The following is an 18,167-nucleotide window of genomic DNA, read 5'->3' as shown; positions in this document are numbered from 1 at the left end:
AATAACACTGTGAGGGTGACAGTGCAGTTGTGCTTCGCTTTAGAGAGTCTTCTTGTGCTAATTTCTAATTTTGAAGGCGTGTCAGTCAGGGCCTTCGCCATGGAGGTAACAGAACTATGTGTTGGAGATGGCCTCAAAGTGTTTTGAAGTCTACTGGAAAAGATTTTTGCTTTATCCTCAAATTTTCCTCATCTACTCTAGTTTCCGAAAGTCTAGTTTCACCCTACTAAAACTGTATTTATCCACCAGTGTAGCATACAACACTAAGCAGCTCCTTTCCATACACACACACACACACACACACACACACACACACACACACACACACACACACACCGCCGCACTCCTCTCCTCCTCCCGTTTTTGTGCCTCTCACTGTTCATGAGGGGCCTATTTCAGTTGCTTGGACTCCACATTTTCAAGGCTTAAGCTAAGTTTTCTTTTAGACTAGTCAGTGTTTGTGTCTACTGATACACTGCAGCCTCAGGGGATAAGGGTGTGGGTAGCACATTAGTGTGAATGGAAATGTATAAGTAGTGCTGCTGTGTGCTGATGGACCAAAGCGACACATCAGTCGCCACAAATGCCAAAGACTGACATAGCAGAGAACCACGGAAATGTCCCCTTTTAAGACGGCAAATGTATGACTGTACTTTCTAATGGCTTTGTTCTCATGCCAAAGGCACCTTGTCTGCGAAATCCAGAGGTTCCTGTATTGGCTGCCGAGAAGGCTAAGCTGATAAAACATTTGCAGGAACTTCCAGATTTCTTTGTACAGCCAAGCAGTGACAATGCTATTTTTTTTTTGTATCATTATTTTGCCAAGAAATGGTGACTAAGTATTTAGATAGAACAAGCCTTAACTATATCACTTTTATGTTACTAGCCTGAATCCCCAGAGTAGTAACAGACCCCAAAAGCATGTCCAGATGAAATCTTCAAGCTCCCTCCAGCCAATCTGGAGTACAGGCATAGGTTACTTTAGTGACCAAACTTTCAGCAACTTGCATTAAACTTGAATTGAGTTCAGCCCCTTTTCTCTATGGAAGTTTAAATTTTCTCAGTTGTCTTCACTGTTCATTCAATCTGGGAGAACAGGAGAAGCCAGTATGCTCACATCAATCTCCTGGTCCTGTGCTTATCCAATCCAGGTGCGAAAAGAATATGGCAAGTGCTTCAGACACTGGTACTGCTGTGGTGGCCTCCCAACCGAGAGCCCCCACAGCTCTGTGAAGGCGTCAACCACCCGCACCAGTGCTCGCTACTCCTCTGGCACACAGGTAACAAAGACCTTGACAGCATCTTTAATTAACCTTATTTATAGAAAGCCTGCAGAGACATGCTCTGTTTAGGAGCACTAATTGTTTCCTCATTGTAGTGTTCTATGTAATAAGTACTCACTTTTTTTTATTAAGGATGTTGATTTCAGTCTTTTCTTAAATATGTACTCGAGGTAGTAAGTAGGTGCAAATATCCCTTTTTTTGAGAAAGTGCACTTTAAGAAAGTTGTCATAATTCCTATTCTAAGGTCATTTAGAACAGGGCTTTTAATAGGGCACTCGGCACATGCATTTAATAATTTGGTGTCTCCGCTTTAAACAGAGCAATAAAATAACACATAAGAGGGAAAGATTAAAGCTAGGTGTGCTGATCGCGCCTGTAATTCTGGCCCTAGGGATGTGGAGACAGAAGGTTCATGACCGTTCTTGGCTTCAGAGCAAGTTGAAGCCAGGCTGGGCTACGTGAAACCTGTCGCAATAAATAAATAAACAAAACAGAAAAAAAGAAAGAAAGAAAAAGAAACAAGAAAAGAAATAAACAAAGTGTGTAAGATTAAGGATTGCGTAGTTCCTTCAGTTAGAGGAACAAGGCAGTATTGGTGTCCTCATTTTTGGACCAACAACAAAACACATTCTTAAAAAGCCCAATTGTCAGTTGTTTACTAATAATGATGTAGGGCAGATCAGTGTGTTGTTGGTATAGGAAGCATGGGAGCTGAGCGTAATGTGCTTGTTTTGCTGTTTCATGTTAACAGAGTCGTATAAGAAGGATGTGGAATGACACCGTGAGGAAGCAGTCTGAATCTTCTTTTATCTCAGGTGACATCAATAGCACTTCTACCCTTAATCAAGGTCAGTTATTAGGGGAATCAAGTGTACAGCGTAAAGGTTGTGCTTTGTGTGAGCTTAGACTAACTCTAGAGAAGACGCTTGACCTACCTGTTGTGGGCTTAGATCACCAGTTATTAAACTTTGGGGGTCAACTTTTAAAAATCACTCATTGAAGTATGTATAGATTTATATTTTTCCATAATCTAATGGAAGAAAATAGAATTTTAAACTCCACATTAACAGAACATGGGTGGGAAAAATTAATTGCTGAAAATGTACCTTGTCACAGAGTAAAATGTTTCAGTGCACAGCTGTCCTTTGTAAGATATCTATGCAAGTTATCTTCCTAAGACATTACTAGAATTCATGTAAAACAACGCCAATTCTCATTGGAAATTCACATAACTTTTGTAAAGTTCATTTATTTTATATTTTTAAAGTAAATATTAAGTAGTTAAAACATCTCTAGTAAATTAAAATGCATGGACATACATAAACCAACTTCCCCCTACAGTTCCAGGTGTTGAGTAGAACCGACTTAGATTTGTTATATAAATCATTTCGGTCCCTAAGTGAGAAAAGTCAGAAATGTAGGAGCTTAGCATACATATGAAAACCACAGGTCCTTCCAAGTAAAACTTACGGATATTTCAGTCAAGTTTGCAGAATTGGCATTGCTGTGCCAGTGCATGGAGAGACTCTCCATTCAGTTTTGCTCTCCTGGTTTGTGATGTGTACAACGGCCATGACACAGTTCCACTGCGAAATGGAAATGGTGTCCAGATGACGTCCGTACCAGCCTGGAAAATTTCACCTCATTGTAGTCAAATTACATTAGTGCTGTAAAACATGGTCGATAAGTAACGGGTCTCTGATTTAGCAGTTATGGTACGCGAAGTCTCGATTTGCACCTTCGCCTCCTGCTGCCCTAATTCTGTTGACACAATTGTCACCTAGTAAAGATTCTCAGACTCGCTTCTGACGCTTGACAAATGAGATTACAAACAAACATTCTTGTCCTGGTCTAATAATCTGTCCGTCCCCCCCAGCATGTGTGCTTTTGCCTTTAGTAAGTGCAGCTTTTTGCAGCTTTGTCGTCCTTCTTAGTCATCTGTGGAAGCTGCTTTCCCTCCCTCCCGCTTGTGTGGAAGTCAGTATTAACACAGATGTTTTCATGAGGGACGGTCCTACACCTGTAAGTCTGAAAGTTTGAGATTCCCCTCTGCTGGGCCTTGGTGGTTAGGGCTTTAATATTAAGCAGTAGCATCGTGAAGCATCATGTTGATCTCCATGCATTTAATTGCCATTTTTGTTTAACAGTGATTTTGTATAAATTAGTAAATGTCATTCTCAGCAGGTGTTTACTTGGGAGACTTAGAAAGCACCTGCGAGTTACCGCAATTTAACTTCCCTCCCCACTTTCTCCTTCAAATTAGTAGTTCAAATAGAGTCAGGGAAATTCCAGCAGACTTTCCATTGCCAGCCTGCCCACTACCCTGATGAATTCACTAAAAATACTGCAGTTGTAACACTGAAATAAGCGCACTGATGGACTCTTTTTCTGTTTCTTTGCTTTAGGAATGACTGGCAATTACCTACTAACAAACCCTCTTCTTCGACCCCACGGCACTAACAACCCCTATAACACATTGCTGGCTGAAACAGTTGTATGTAATGCCCCTTCAGCGCCCGTGTTTAACTCACCAGGTGTGCTTATACTTAAAAATAAAACGCTCTTCCTTTGCTGCTAAACAGAGCTCTGATCCCATGTCGAAAGTAACTCATTGCTATATGTTTATTACTCTTACACCTTTAGTTTCTCAAATTCAAAAGTAAGGTGTTGCCCAGGCCAGGCCTCTAAAACTGCACTATATTACAGTAAGAGCACAGGCGCGACAGAGTTAGGGTTTGCAGTCATTATCCATGTTGTTGACACAGGTGGCATAAATCTTAATATATTATTACAGGACTGACATCACATGGTCCGAGAGCCCATCTTCAAGATGTTTATCATTTAGAGGTATCCTATCTATATAATATATTGTTCAGTTGACTCTAAACCTTGCTGACAAATTGTGCTTCTGGAATGAGCTAGCGTAAGATCGTTTGGGTGTCCAGGTGTAGAGAACTACACCCGGCGTTCCCTTAGGGTCAAGCTGTAGTATAGTGCAGCTTTATGCAGTTTTCCTTCCTGTGAGGAGCTTTGCGGGTACAGGAACTATGAAGTCAGTCTGTGCCCATGGCTTTTAGCTGGGGGAGGCGGGGGGAGGTTCTCACTAACCTGTCCTGTTTACTATATTTCCTAGCTTATTAAAAACATATTTAATAGTAATTTTTAAGCTTTACAGTAAATTTTTAAACGTATGGTTAAAACTAGCATATAATACTTGTGGATAACAATTGCAAATGAATTAAACACAGAACTTTGTTTCCGGTTTGTCTGTTGTTTTTGTTCTCCTTGCGATTCCTTTTTAACGTAACTGCAGCTTCTCTTTTCATTCTCTTGTTCTCTTACTTTCCTTATGCTCTCCTCTAGCAACCTACAGAGAGACAAGTATGGGAGTCAAACTTAACTTTGCCTATCAAATGTAAATTTTTTCAGCATGATTTTTAACGGGCACAATTAAAACATACCTAGCAGTCATGAAGTAGACTCAGCGGGCAAGTGGTTCACAATTTGCAACTAAAATGTTACCAAATTCCAACAGTGCATCTTTCTGTGTACTGGCTTTCATCAGTCCTAGAGGTCTATGGCAAATGCTGTCCACACTGAAGTCTGTGCAATGCTGAAATAATTTGCTCTCGAAAGCCTGAAGTACTGTCAGCCAAAATGCCTAATAATTGACTTATCATTTCTGCATTCCCACAGTAATCTTGCTACAGGCTGTGCAAAGTCTTCAAGTGAATTACCTGAACACGGGCAGAAAAAGATGCCTCTTCAAAACCAGAGAGGTCTTAAATCTGCAGCATATCATAGAAAACACCCTTTGAATTATACCCAGCATATATTATTTTGTACTTAGGAAGCAAAGATTAAAAAAAAAAAAAAGAAAGAAAGAAAGTGAAAAATTGACTCTCATTGCAGGGGAAACAAATGCTAATATTTTAGCCGTGTGACACTTGAAAGTGCCCAGTGTTTCCTAAGGATAATCTTAAGCAAGACCGTGGCACGTGCGTACTTATTTGAGAGACCCTAATCAAGTAAATTAAGGGAAACCTTATAGGTAACAACCACAGTTTTGTTTTCTTAGCTCCTGGAGCATGATGTAAATGGAGCTGGCAGTTCTTGACATGTAGAGCTTCTTTGAGTATAGAAGAATGAATACCAGACAGAAGGCCGCCCCCAGTGTCCTCTCATGGAGTAGTGCTGACTTGACTTGTCCATCACCTGTCAGTTCTTGGTCCTAAAGTTTGTAGCACAAAGAAACAGATTTTTTTTTGAGGAGCATTGAGTTTTCTAAGATATCTGCAGCTTTAAGAGTGGAGTGAGCACTAAAAAGAGAGCACCTCTCCTCTTTTTTTCATAACTGAAAGTTTTCCTGACCTTCTCCAAGCCTTGCATACGATGCAGCAGCCTCACAGTGGCCAGTCTCATCTCAGTAACATCATGCCATTCTTTTGTTGATTTTTTTTTTTTTGTATTTTCTTTTCAGACCTCTCTGTAGACAGGTGATTTTTTCCCTCTTTAGGATTTTGAGGTTGAAGACCCTAATTTCCCATCGTGTAGACCATTTAATTTCCTCTGATTTTTTTCCCATTTGCTTGACAATCACTGTGATGTCTCAGTTTACATGTCTATGTGTCTGTCGAAAATACAATTCTGATTCAAATACAGCATGTTCCCATTGTTTTCTTTCCTCCTAAATCCCTCCTCATATCTCAAGCAGATTTATCCAATCTCTCATTCTTTTAGAGATTAAAAAAAATATGTATTAGCCAAGGCTGACGCCTTCTCCCATTCCATAGTTAATCCCTATTCTTGGTTTAATTTCTGTGACCCATACTTAGGAAATCTCTAACATTTCTGCATTTGAACTCCATGCCCATGATGTGTTCGGGCCAGTCTCGTACAGTAGTCTTTGCTGGTTCATTTGGTACTGTCACTGTGACTGATGCAGTCTGCAGGGCTGCAGGCCAACTTTGACCTTCAGAAGCCTAAGGCCGTTGCTCTTAGACATTAAGTAGCAAACACAACTCAAAAATAACAAGAAGCACTCAATGAAAAGTCAAGGCTGCTTTTGCTGGGAATCTAATTTGTTGAACCCTTGCTCTGACTAAGTTGCTGAGAAGCTTAGAAATTCTTCATCATGTTACAATAAATCATTTTACTTTCTTTTATATATCAGCTACTCTTAGGCCAGATAGCCTGAGCAGACAGACATAATGTGAGTTGTCCAAAGTGAGTCATTCCACCTGCTGTCTGTCGTGTTGTTGGATGGTGCTTGTGGGCTCTGGTCCTGTCGGTGTGAAAGATGCCTGACTCTGTTCAACATGGATTCTTTGTATCTGTCCATTTTTTTCCCATTCCTTTTGTTTGTTTGTTCCTTTAATTTCATCTCCAGAAAAAGGAAATGTTAGAACGTTGTTTAAAAGTTGCTTGCCAGTTATGTGGGCTTTTGTTGTACATTGCCTTTTTGGTTTCTGTATGTGACTTATTCCTTTTTAATTTAGTGTTGTTTAGGACAAATTCTGTTGATTTTATTTTATGAACCATGGTCTTGTACTTTAAAATGTAAACGTCACTAATGAATTGCTTTGCATTAACTATGCAAGGGCATGGAGTAAAGTCTTGTTTGTAAATGCGTCAAAATTGGAGCAAAACTTGATTGAACTACTGTGTCCCCCAAATTGATAAAGTAATATTCTGTATGCCATTTTTCCCTCCCTGGAAAACAGTATTATTTTTTGAAACTTCTTCCTGTTATCTAAGGGTTGCAACTGTTTACCGTTGGGAATGCGGGAAAGCCTGGCCCTTTTCAAGTGTTAGGCTTCAAAGTCAACTTTGTCCTGAACGACATTAAAATGTTTTGTATACGACAAGTGAAGTTTCTTTAGGAAGGCACAGAGGCAGCAACGGTAACGCCGCACTTTTCTGTTGCAGGACATTCACTGAACAATGCCAGGGACACAAGTGCCATGGATACTCTACCGCTAAATGGTAACTTTAACAACAGCTACTCACTGCGCAAGGGGGACTACCACGACGGGGTGCAGGTCGTGGACTGTGGACTGAGTCTGAATGACACTGCATTTGAGAAAATGATCATTTCAGAGTTAGTGCATAACAACCTCCGGGGCGGCAACAAAACCCACAACCTGGAGCTCAAGCTCCCAGTGAAACCTGTGATCGGTGGCAGCAGCAGTGAAGATGATGCGATTGTGGCTGACGCCTCATCTTTGATGCACAGTGACAACCCAGCGCTGGAGTTCCGCCACAAAGAACTGGAGGCGCCGCTCATCCCTCAGCGGACTCATTCGCTTCTGTACCAACCCCAGAAAAAAGCGAAGCCAGAGGCAACCGACAGCTACGTCTCCCAGCTGACGGCCGAAGCTGACGATCACCTTCAGTCCCCCAACAGAGACTCTCTGTACACGAGCATGCCCAACCTAAGAGACTCTCCTTACCCGGAGAGCAGCCCCGACATGGCAGAGGACCTGTCTCCCTCCAGGAGGAGTGAGAACGAGGACATTTACTATAAGAGCATGCCCAATCTTGGAGCTGGCCGCCAGCTCCAGATGTGCTACCAAATCAGCAGAGGCAATAGTGATGGTTACATCATCCCCATTAACAAAGAAGGGTGCATCCCAGAGGGGGACGTCAGGGAAGGACAGATGCAGCTGGTAACAAGTCTTTAATAGTACAGCTAAGAAATTCCTAGGGCCACATGCAAGTATTAATTGATGAGGACGCTGCCAGCGGCCCCTGCAGCTCCCTCCAACTCTGCCGGAAGAATCGGCTCTGTTGACCCGTGGTTCTCCACTGTAGGAAAGCAAAACAAACTGAACCTCGCAGTTCCGTGAATTTTTATAAGACATACGAAAACTTTGTATATACACAGAGTATACTAAATTGAATTATTTGTTACAAAGAAAAAGATGCCAACCAGGTATTTTACGTTTCTGCTGCTGTGTAGAGAGATTGTAAAACAAGCAGGAGGCCCTCCCAGTCCTGTTACTTGCGGCAGTTGGTGAACTGAGTCTGTAAATAGGGCCGCACTTTTTTTTTTTTTTTGGTAGGCCTGCATTGTATTATATACAAGACGTAGGCTTTAAGATCCTGTGGGACAGATTGACTGTATCTTACTTTTCCTGACAAGACTTGGAAAAGCAGGAAAGAGATTCTGCACCCGTTTGCACTTCCCTGCAAACCTTTGACGTTAAGGCAACAATTGAAAACGTGTTTAACCAGTAGCAATCAAGCCACAGGCCTTATTCCATGTTTCCTCAACTGTACAATGAACTATTCTCATGAAAAAAAAATGGCTAAAGAAATTATATTTTGTTCTATTGCTAGGGTTAAAATAAATACATTTGTGTCCAACTAAGATATAATTGTCATTAAAATAATTTTAAAAGAGTTTGGAGAAAATATTGTGAGGAGCTCTTGGTTGCACATAATAGGAAATGTTTTTTCTTACACCCGCCATGGTAAGTTCTACCCATTTTTGCTTATTTTCCATGTAGACAGTGTTCCGCTTTGACCCGTTAGTCCCTTTTCTTACATTTAAATTTCTTATTGCCAAAATAGTGTGTTTTATGGGGAGAAAACTCTTTGAAGTCCTGCCATGCCTTGCACAAACGTGGGGAAATCTGGAGGTCTTGGCCCATCCCTCTGGTTATTCTGGACAGAGGGCGAAGGGGGCACTGGGCACTTCTCACAAACTTTCTAGTGAACAAAAGGTGCCTATTCTTTTTTTAAAAAAATAAAATAAAACAGAAATATTACTCTTCCATATTCCTCCTGCCTATATTTAGTAATTAATTTATTTTATGGTAAAGATCTAATGACATGTAAATTGTTTCAGCGAAGCTCCGCTCTTTCTTTCAAGGCCTTTGTGTACACCTGTTAATAATGAGCCCATCACTAATATCCAGTGTAAAGTTTAACACGGTTTGACAGTAAATAAATGTGAATTTTTTCAAGTAGTAGCGTGCACTTTTATGTATGTTAAGCAATAGACTCGACCAAGGTGGTCCCTTCCAATCCCGTTTGTAAAGCACACACATTTTTGTACATAAGCTAGACAGCTTCAGGCATGAATTTTTAAAAACTGTGTAAGAAAAGGAAAGGCTGAGGCCCTATTCAGTAAGTCCCATTTGTCCTCTCTCAAGTCAGTTCTCAGAACCCTGAGACGCTGGAAACAAGTACCTGGTCTCCAAATGGTTAGTTAGTGGTCGATTTGTAAAAATCATTTTTACTAGTTTTTACCCAAAACAATACAATTTGGAAATTCACTTAACTTTGCTGCCCCCCAAAAAAACAAAAACAATTGTTTTAAAATAAACTAAAAGGAATATTTATATGTTGCTTTAAATCCTCTGTGGTATTCCTCCTAGCACAAGGTGCCTTTTCAGTTTAAAGTTATAAATCTACAGGCTATCTCTCTCTCTCTCTCTCTCTCTGTGTGTGTGTGTGTGTGTGTGTGTGTGTGTGTGTCTGTGTCTGTGTGTCTGTGTGTGTCTGTGTCTGTGCACCTGCATGTGAGCTCTTGTGTGTCTATATTGGCACATGTGTCATCTGAAATTAAACTGCTAATAGGTTTTCATTTGTCCGTGTGATTAGAGTCTGCCCAACTTCTAGATGCACTGTTCCTACATGCCTATCAGTCTGGCTTGATGAAGTTATCAAGTTGCTTTTCCATCCCTTTCACTGGACACAATGATATTGCCCCTTTATCTCAGATGTGCTTGACACCATCATCTAAAGTCATCTTTTCCAGAAAAAAAAAAAAAAGGTCTCCCTCTCTGAAGTGTTTTTATGCATCCTGTTCATGTTCATGCTATATGCTTTTATAGTCAATTTATATGAAAGCTGATAGGCTGTCAGTTCCCACTCATCCACATTCTTTAGTGTGGTAGCCAGGAAAACAGCAATTATTTGACAGAAAACTCTCACTGGAACCTTCCGCCCAAAACAGGAAATGTGGACAAATTCCTTCCCTGTCCTCAAAAGGAAGTTCCGTGTGCCTTTCTTGTGTGGGTGTCTTCAGGATTTCTCACATACTCTGATGTGTAGACAAGGGCGTGGTGTATGTTTCCCTCATTTCAACCTTGAAACTCAGGCTTAAAACTCACCTTGACTCTGCTCCCATGGCGTGGGATGGGCCCAAATATTTAAACTCTTAAAACTTTTACTCCTTACAATTTTTCTAAGTTAAAAAATAAAATTGGAAGGATGTGTCTCCTAGTAGGATTTCTGGAAAGAAGCCAGCTTTTCTTATTTCTTGACCCTGAAGTTTTCTCTGTGGATGGCCCTCCCCATAGCAGTTCACAAAGGAAATCATTCCAGGTCACCGCCTTTCCATCATATGACTGCATGAAGTCTCAAACTTCAGTAGGAAAAGTTACTGGCAAATGGAAAATGAATGTGATCGCTTCCAGTGTGATGACGTTAAGACGGTTCTGGTGAGACTTTTGACAAGGTGCTTCCTGCTCCTTGGTTTGAAACCCCAGGGAGCAGGCACACTGAAGCTTGTGCGACTGGGAGTGGCTCTGAGATAAATCAGGACAGTGCCCACTGTCGTTTGGAGTGGGAATTTTCTGTTGGGTCAGATTGAGTCTCCAATGGACAATAGACAAGGCTGGCTAAGACCACCCCGAGCATGAAACTGTCCAGAGGCTAGAGCACCTTCAGGCAGCAAGTGCTTTTCACATTTGTGCCTCATTGTGAAGCGCTGAGCTCTAGTGGGAGCTGGCAGTCATTCAAAGTTCATCTCCATAGCCACTGAGCTGAACTTGCAAGTCCAGAGATGCATCTATCTTCTTGTCAAAAACAAACAAACAAACAAAAACATTAACACTCGTTCTGTCAGAGGTCTAGGGGAAGGGAATAGGGCAGAAGAGGGAGGGAGGGTGGGAACAGGGAAGATGCAAGTGAGAGGATAACAGTCAGGATGTAATCTAAATAAATTATAATAAAAATTTAAAAATCACTAGCAATAACTTGGGCATTCGCAGGTCGCTAACAAGGCCAATTACATACGATGTGTTTTTCAATAGATCTCCTCCCTCTCCTGATGGCACTCATGCTGTTTCTCAGAAGTCTTGACAGGCAGGCTCCATTTTAAAGGCCTGTTGTTTCTAGGTAAGGTTTTTCTGACTAGGTTGTGAAATGCCATTATGTATACCGGCCTGAGTGTTCAGGTGAGTGAAGTCAGAACTAGTAAACAGGGAACCCAGTGAGTTTACCATAATCTTTACCTGCTGTAGGAAACACACACACACACACACACACACACACACACACACACACACACACACACACACACACACTTCTGTTTTGTGTTTATTGAAGTTGAAAGACAAAAATCTTGTGGAACTATTTAAAAGGCATACTTATCCTTAAGCAAGCCAGTGCTCTGAGCCTCAGAAAGGGAATGATGAATGATCAATCTATGCATAGTTTTTCATGAGCATTTTTAAATCATGAGTCAGAATTCAGCTTTTGAGAAGGCATTTTAGCATTCCCAGCCACATGGCTTTATTAGGTAAAAGAAAAAAAAATGACTGATCTTTTGCTGCACTCTTAAAAGGACTGACAGAGACAGTGGAGAACTAACAGGGGCGATAATGATTGGTGTTAGGGGGTATTCATCAAAATAAAAGTCATTGGTGGTTTTCTAATGAAATATCAATCATAATAAATAGAGCTAGGCTACACTAAGTCATTTTAACCTGGAGAGGGGGCGGAGATGGCTGTGGAATTTTTTTATATGTCCCTCAACATAAAAATGGATTTTTAAAAAAATTTATTAATTTATTCAGATTACAACTGAATTGTTATCCTATCACTTGTATCCTCCCATTCCTCCCTCCCTCCCTTCCTTCTGCTTTCACCCTATTCCCCTCCCCTAGGTCTATGACCCAGGGAGACCTGCCCCACTATATGATCATAGTCTATCAAGTCTCATCTTGGTAGCCTGCTTATTCTTTCTATGAGTGCCATCAGGCCTCCCCACCAAGGGGAGGTGGTCAAATATGGAGCACCATAATTCATGTCAGAGTCAGTCCCCACTCTCGACATAACTGTGGAGAATGTCCTGTCCATTGGGTAGACCAGAGTAGGGGTTCGATGTTTATTACTTGTATTGTCCTTGGTTAGTGCAATAGTTTGAGCAGATGCCCCTGGGCCCCGATCCACCCATCATGATGTTCTTCTTGTAGGTTTCTAGGACCCTCTGTGTCCTTCTATTTCCCCATCTCTTATATTTCTCTGACCTAGAGTCTCAGTAGGATGTCTTCACATCTATCCCAATCTCCTGGTAAGTGAAGACTTGAGTGAGACATGCCTTTTGAGCTAGTGGCCAATTATAAGTGAGTATATACCATTGTGAGTCTTTCTGCTTCTAGGTTAACTCACTCATTATCATTATCTCTAGTCCCATCCATTTGTCCACAAAATTTGGGATTTCCTTGTTTTTAATAGCTGAGTAGTATTCTATAGTGTAAATGTACCACAGTTTCTTTATCCATTCTTCAACTGAGGGGCATTTAGGCTGTTTCCAGGTTATGGCTATTATGAATAAGGCTGCTATGAACATGGTTGAGCATATGTCCTTGTTGTGTGGTGGAGCATTTTCTGGGTATATTTCAAGGAGTGGAATAGCTGGGTCTTGAGGAAGCCCTATTCCCAGTTTTCTGAGAAAGCGCCAGATAGATTTCTAAAGTGGTTGTACAAGTTTGCATTCCCACCAGCAATGAAGGAGTGTTCCTCTTTGTTCACATCCTCGCCAGCATGTGGTGTCACTTGAGTTTTTAATCTTAGCCATTCTAATGAGTATAAGATGGAATCCCAAAGGCAAACCTATCAGAATTACACCCGACTTCTCAGCAGAGACCATAAAAGCCAGAAGGGCCTGGACAGAGGTCCTGCAAACCCTAAGAGACCACAGATGCCAGGCCAGACTACTATACCCAGCGAAACTATCAATAATCATTGACGGACAAAACAAAATATTCCATGACAAAAACAAATTCAAACAGTACCTATCCACAAATCCAGCTTTACAGAAGGTGCTAGAAGGAAAACTCCACCCCAAAAGGACAAGCCACAACCAAACTACACAGGAAATAGATAACTACAACATCACAAAAACACAAACACACAAACTCTCTACTGTAACCAACACCAAAATTTAAGAGACTTAACGGTCACTTGTCATTAATATCTCTCAGCATCAATGGTCTCAACTCTCCAATAAAAAGACACAGTCCAAATGAATGGATACATAAACAAGAGCCATCATTCTTTTGCATCCAAGAAACATATCTCACCCACAAGGACAGACATTATCTCAAAGTAAAAGGATGGAAAAAAATATACCAAGCAAATGGTCACAAGAAGCAAGCTGGTGTAGCCATTTTAATATCTAATAAAATAGACTTTCAGCCAAAATTAATCAAAAGGGATGAGGAAGGACACTTCATACTCATCAAAGGCTGTGTAATTTTTAAGAGATAGACTAAATTGTTTTGTCCCATTTCCTATTTGCATTTGGGAACAGGAATACATTTACCACCATCTACCTTTCAATAGTCACTGAGGAAGCGGGCAGACTGGGTCCCAAGTGGTGTGCGCTTAGTTCACTTAATCCTGTCCTCTGAAAAGAATTTTCATTTCCTACTTTTACAAAAAAGAAAAATAATTTCCTTAAGGTCTCCTGGCTGGTGAGTGATGGCGCCCACTTCAGATGTTCTCTTTGATTGAGTTTGAGCATTTGACCAACTTGAACTTCATGGAGAAGATCCCCGTCTCTCACTGATGTTTCATAGACTTGGTCTCAGCTTTCAGTCAGAGGGGTTGCTTTTGAATCCATAGAGCCGAGAAAGAAGATGAGGTGAAGACAGTTTCTGAGGCACAGGCTCATGCTAAAAATAATCTGCTCAGCTAAAAAGCAAGAACAACAACAAACCAAAACCACAGCAACTCTTCCCTGAGCAGATGCACTGCCCAGTGGAAGTCCAAGGTGCCACTGACCATCCTGGTCATTGCTTTGGATATAACTTAACCAAATACTCTTCAACTAGTAGTTGTAATGAAGGAAACATATTAAGATTGGATTCACAGCATCCAATTTTTGGTCCTCAACATAACTAAAACAAAAACAAAAGCAAACAAACAAACAAAAAACACTGCTTAACCAGTTTGCAGTGGAGACAACTCTCTCTCTCTCTCTCTCTCTCTCTCTCTCTCTCTCTCTCTCTCTCTCTCTCTCTCTCTCTCTCTCTCACACACACACACACACACACACACACACACACCTATAACACTTATGATTTTGTTTTTATTTCCCTATACAACTATGCATTACAGATAGCAAAACCCATGTGAAAAAAGCAACAGTACCTCTGGTTCCTTATACTCTCTTAATGTGTTATTTACATTTTTGAAGTCTGTTCAGTTTTCAGGGTGTTCAGATAGTGTCATCTCTGTCTTTTCACTGTCTGAACAGAAGCGAAATATTTTGCTGTAGAGAAAAGAAATTTTCACTAAAATAAGATGTTTTTTCAGGGCCTGTGGCCCGTTGTGACACTTCCTATGTCCCCTGCCAACCAGGCCCTCCCCCATGCTGGGCAATAGGCAAGTGCTTGTCACACAGGGTTACACTCTAGCCCCTTGTTCTTTCTGATCCTTGCAGTAATCCCCACAGTTGCTTTCAGGTCCTGAGGCCATGTGCCCTGGTGGGTAGGAACTAGAACTCAGATTGTGCTTACCTAAGCTCTGCTTACTTCCTCTTTGGCGACAGGCTGACCCAACTAAATGCCCACCCCAAGGCCTCCCCAGGAGCCAGTCTGCAGCTAAGCCTCATGCACATTTTATACTTGATCTTGGCTTCATTGGGAGCAGGGGATTTGCTCCCTGGGCTTCAGCCCAAGACAGGCAGTAGCTCCTGGCCAGCTGTCCTGGCTGCCAGATGGACCATGGATGCCATTAACCTCTGTCCCTGCTCCTGCTTCCACTTCTTCCCATCCAGCCTTTTCCTAATTTTTGTTTTTTTTTTCCTCTTGTTTTTTATTACTTTACTTTTATAATCATACATTTTATATATCGCCTTTTTCATATTGTGATTTAGCCTTTCTTATTCGTGTATATGTATTTTTCCCTGCGTCTATTCTTTTTTGCCTCTGCGTTCTTCTAACTTCATAACCTTCCCCCCAAAAAAGTCATATACATTAGCCAGGCATGGTAGCTCATACCTGTAATCTCAGTACTCAGGAGACCAAGACAAGGAAATGGGACTCAAGGCCAGTCTGGACTGTATTAATGTATTAGACACTTGTCATAAAAAATGCCTCATATTTTTGTTATTTTAAATGTATTGAACTATAAAATATCTTATATTTAAATTTCTCCTACTATTTGAAAAAGACACACATACACACACCTGCATATGCATGCACACACAGAGAGACATACACACTGACTCACACACCTTGTCTCTTACCTTTTATTGCAGTTGCCAATTTACCCTGCAGCAGGTGAGGTGCCATGTCAGGAGATGGCACCTTAAATTTTAGAAGCTATGTGGACTATGGGAAAAGTCCAGAGTCAAAGAGAAATGGGAAGTAAGTTGCCCCAGCTGGGTGGCTTTCCCATGTGCGGTGACATGTCTGTGAGTCTTATACCTTCAGCTGTCTTCCCCATATCTGATACAATTTTTGAAAGTTACCATCTTGTACCTACAGATCCTTTTAGAGGACCACTTTGAGTTACTTATTTCACTACAGTTCAGGGAACATTTTTTAAACCACTTTAATCAGCTCATGTAAAATGTAGCAAAACTTTGAAATTGTAGCAACAAACACAACTGAGTAGCCACATTGGTCCTATCCTGTGCATTGAGATGGGACCACTCAAATGGCCCCTACATGATTCTGACCCACTCAAAAGAGAAAATGCATGTGCTAAGTGTTGCTTTCCTTAGGGCATTTGACACCAGTTTAAGGCTCTAAAACAACAAACCTGCACGAAAAAACTATGACACTGAAGAAATGGACATTTTGATGACCTACCCAACACCAGGGCTTTTGCTGAAGGGGTTGGTTTAATCATGTCAACATAAACTCAGAGTTGATTGTCTAATACAATAATTACAGCATCTAACATTTGTCGTGTTTTAACTAACATACATGAAGACAAAACAGCAAATCTTTGAATATTTATCCATTTCTTACATATTTACTGGATTTTAGCATTCATTTATATGTTAAGAAATTCATGTCAATCATTTAATGAAGCGGAGGTATTAGGATCTGGGCAGCTTTGGATTCTCACAGACATGGACTTAAGCCTCTTCCCTCTTACTTAACCTCTCCTAAATTGTTTCCTCCTCCGGAAAATTGGAATCAGCCTAGCTTGCCCAGGGTTGGCCCGAGGATTAGCGGTAATGTATGTAAAGAGCCTCCTCGCCATCCGCCACCAGATAGACAGTCAATCGGTAGCAGGCTTTTTCATTAGGGAGATATTGTAAGCAGCACGAATACCTCATGACTTTAAGTTTGAGAAAAATAATCAGCCATCGAGACTTTTGGTTTGCCATTATATTCCTGCAGCCACATGACCAGGAAATATTTTCAGGCTCATCCTAGGAGCAGTAGCCCTCAAGCCACCTATCTGTGAGGAATGGCTTTCCTCATGTGGTCCAGTGTGGTCCTCAGCTCTGTGCAACAAACCGTGTTATGGAAAGAAAAAGGCAGCAAGCCTCCCCCCCAGATCCTAATTTACAAAATACATAAATGCTCACCTTTTTGTCTCCATCTACATCTTCTCTTCGGTTTTTACCTCCTCTTATTTCCTACAAAACAGTAGACAGGGACGCCTGGATGTAGTTCTTTCTTTCTCTCAGTGGTTAGCATTAGTTAAGTGGGTACTATGAGGGCTCTAGTACAGAATATAAGATGCCTCACCCTGCCCTAGTTATGGTAATAAATGTTTAGAGATCACCTATTTTTGACTAAACTCTTTATGGAGAGCCTTGACTCATTTGTTTTTAAAATCCTAATTCTGTGCCAAGTCTGTAACAAATACTATTTCTATTTTCTAAGTGAAAAATAAGCTTAACAAGGTGGAATAACTTGCCAAAGAAGGAAACAGAAATTTTCCTCAGAATTTTATTACTAGGCAACTGGCATGCCCAGACAGGTATTCTTTTGTTTGTTGCTTGGTTGGTTGGTTATTTAGACAAGGTCTCCCTATATAGCCCAGACTAAGCTCAACCTCCTGATCTTCTTACCTCTGTCTCTGGTGTTAAAAGCACCTGTTTTAAAAGGATATTTACAACCCAATGACACAAAGGCTTACCCTCCTATGAGAACATAAAGTAGAGAGGTTGACTGAGGGAGTCCCAGATAAGCTTATTAAGGACACAGTGTAGATCTGGTTTTGGAAGATATGTGGGCATTCGCTCATACTAAGTGCAGAGGAATGTTCTAGAAAGATGGAAAAGAACACGAGAAGCAGACAGATAGGCTAAGGTACTGGTGATCCTCACGGGGGCGAGGCACAGTAGAACCAAAGTCGGGGAGCAAGTCAGGTTACAGCAAAGAAGTAATATTAGTGCTGAGGGTAGCTCTCCCACATTGGCTTCTATGTCCCAAGACAACATTGTGAAGGACACAGCTAGTGAAGAGAGCCTGCTACAGGAGTGAGAGTGGCACAGAAGCATCAGAAACGGGAGGAAGATCGAGGGGATCTTTGCTTTATCAGTATTATTTAGTCATTGACTTATTTGAAGAAATGCCCTTCATTGTTTATCACTGATGAGAGATTCCAATTAGCAGGGCAGTGAGCAAATTACTCCCCCGGCACAGTGGTGGAATTCCTGAGAAAAATCTTTG

The 18,167-nt window shown here is 41.1% G+C and overlaps 1 protein-coding gene across 26 annotated transcripts in view; it reads left to right on the top strand.

Annotated features, from left to right (window-relative positions):
• Positions 1 to 9,257, top strand: part of ADGRL2 (adhesion G protein-coupled receptor L2) — a 504,554-nt gene extending 495,297 nt beyond the window's left edge. For 10 of the 26 annotated variants that reach the window (XM_084756886.1, XM_084756873.1, XM_084756891.1 and 7 more), the window contains 4 exons: positions 1,152 to 1,280; positions 2,036 to 2,132; positions 3,690 to 3,818; positions 7,213 to 9,257. In XM_084756886.1, the coding sequence (XP_084613012.1) occupies positions 1,152 to 1,280; positions 2,036 to 2,132; positions 3,690 to 3,818; positions 7,213 to 7,967 (1,110 nt within the window). In that variant the 3' untranslated portion in view covers positions 7,968 to 9,257. Of the gene's footprint in view, positions 1 to 1,151; positions 1,281 to 2,035; positions 2,133 to 3,689; positions 3,819 to 4,078; positions 4,132 to 7,212 lie in introns of all 26 variants that reach the window. The other 16 variants (XM_084756877.1, XM_084756879.1, XM_084756875.1 and 13 more) reach the window with 5 other exon arrangements.
• Positions 9,258 to 18,167: the final 8,910 nt, after the last annotated feature.

Source organism: Acomys minous, assembly GCF_964271855.1.
Source record: "Acomys minous genome assembly, chromosome: 14".
Classification (NCBI taxonomy): domain Eukaryota; kingdom Metazoa; phylum Chordata; class Mammalia; order Rodentia; family Muridae; genus Acomys; species Acomys minous.
This window is presented reverse-complemented; position numbering and strand designations above follow the sequence as displayed.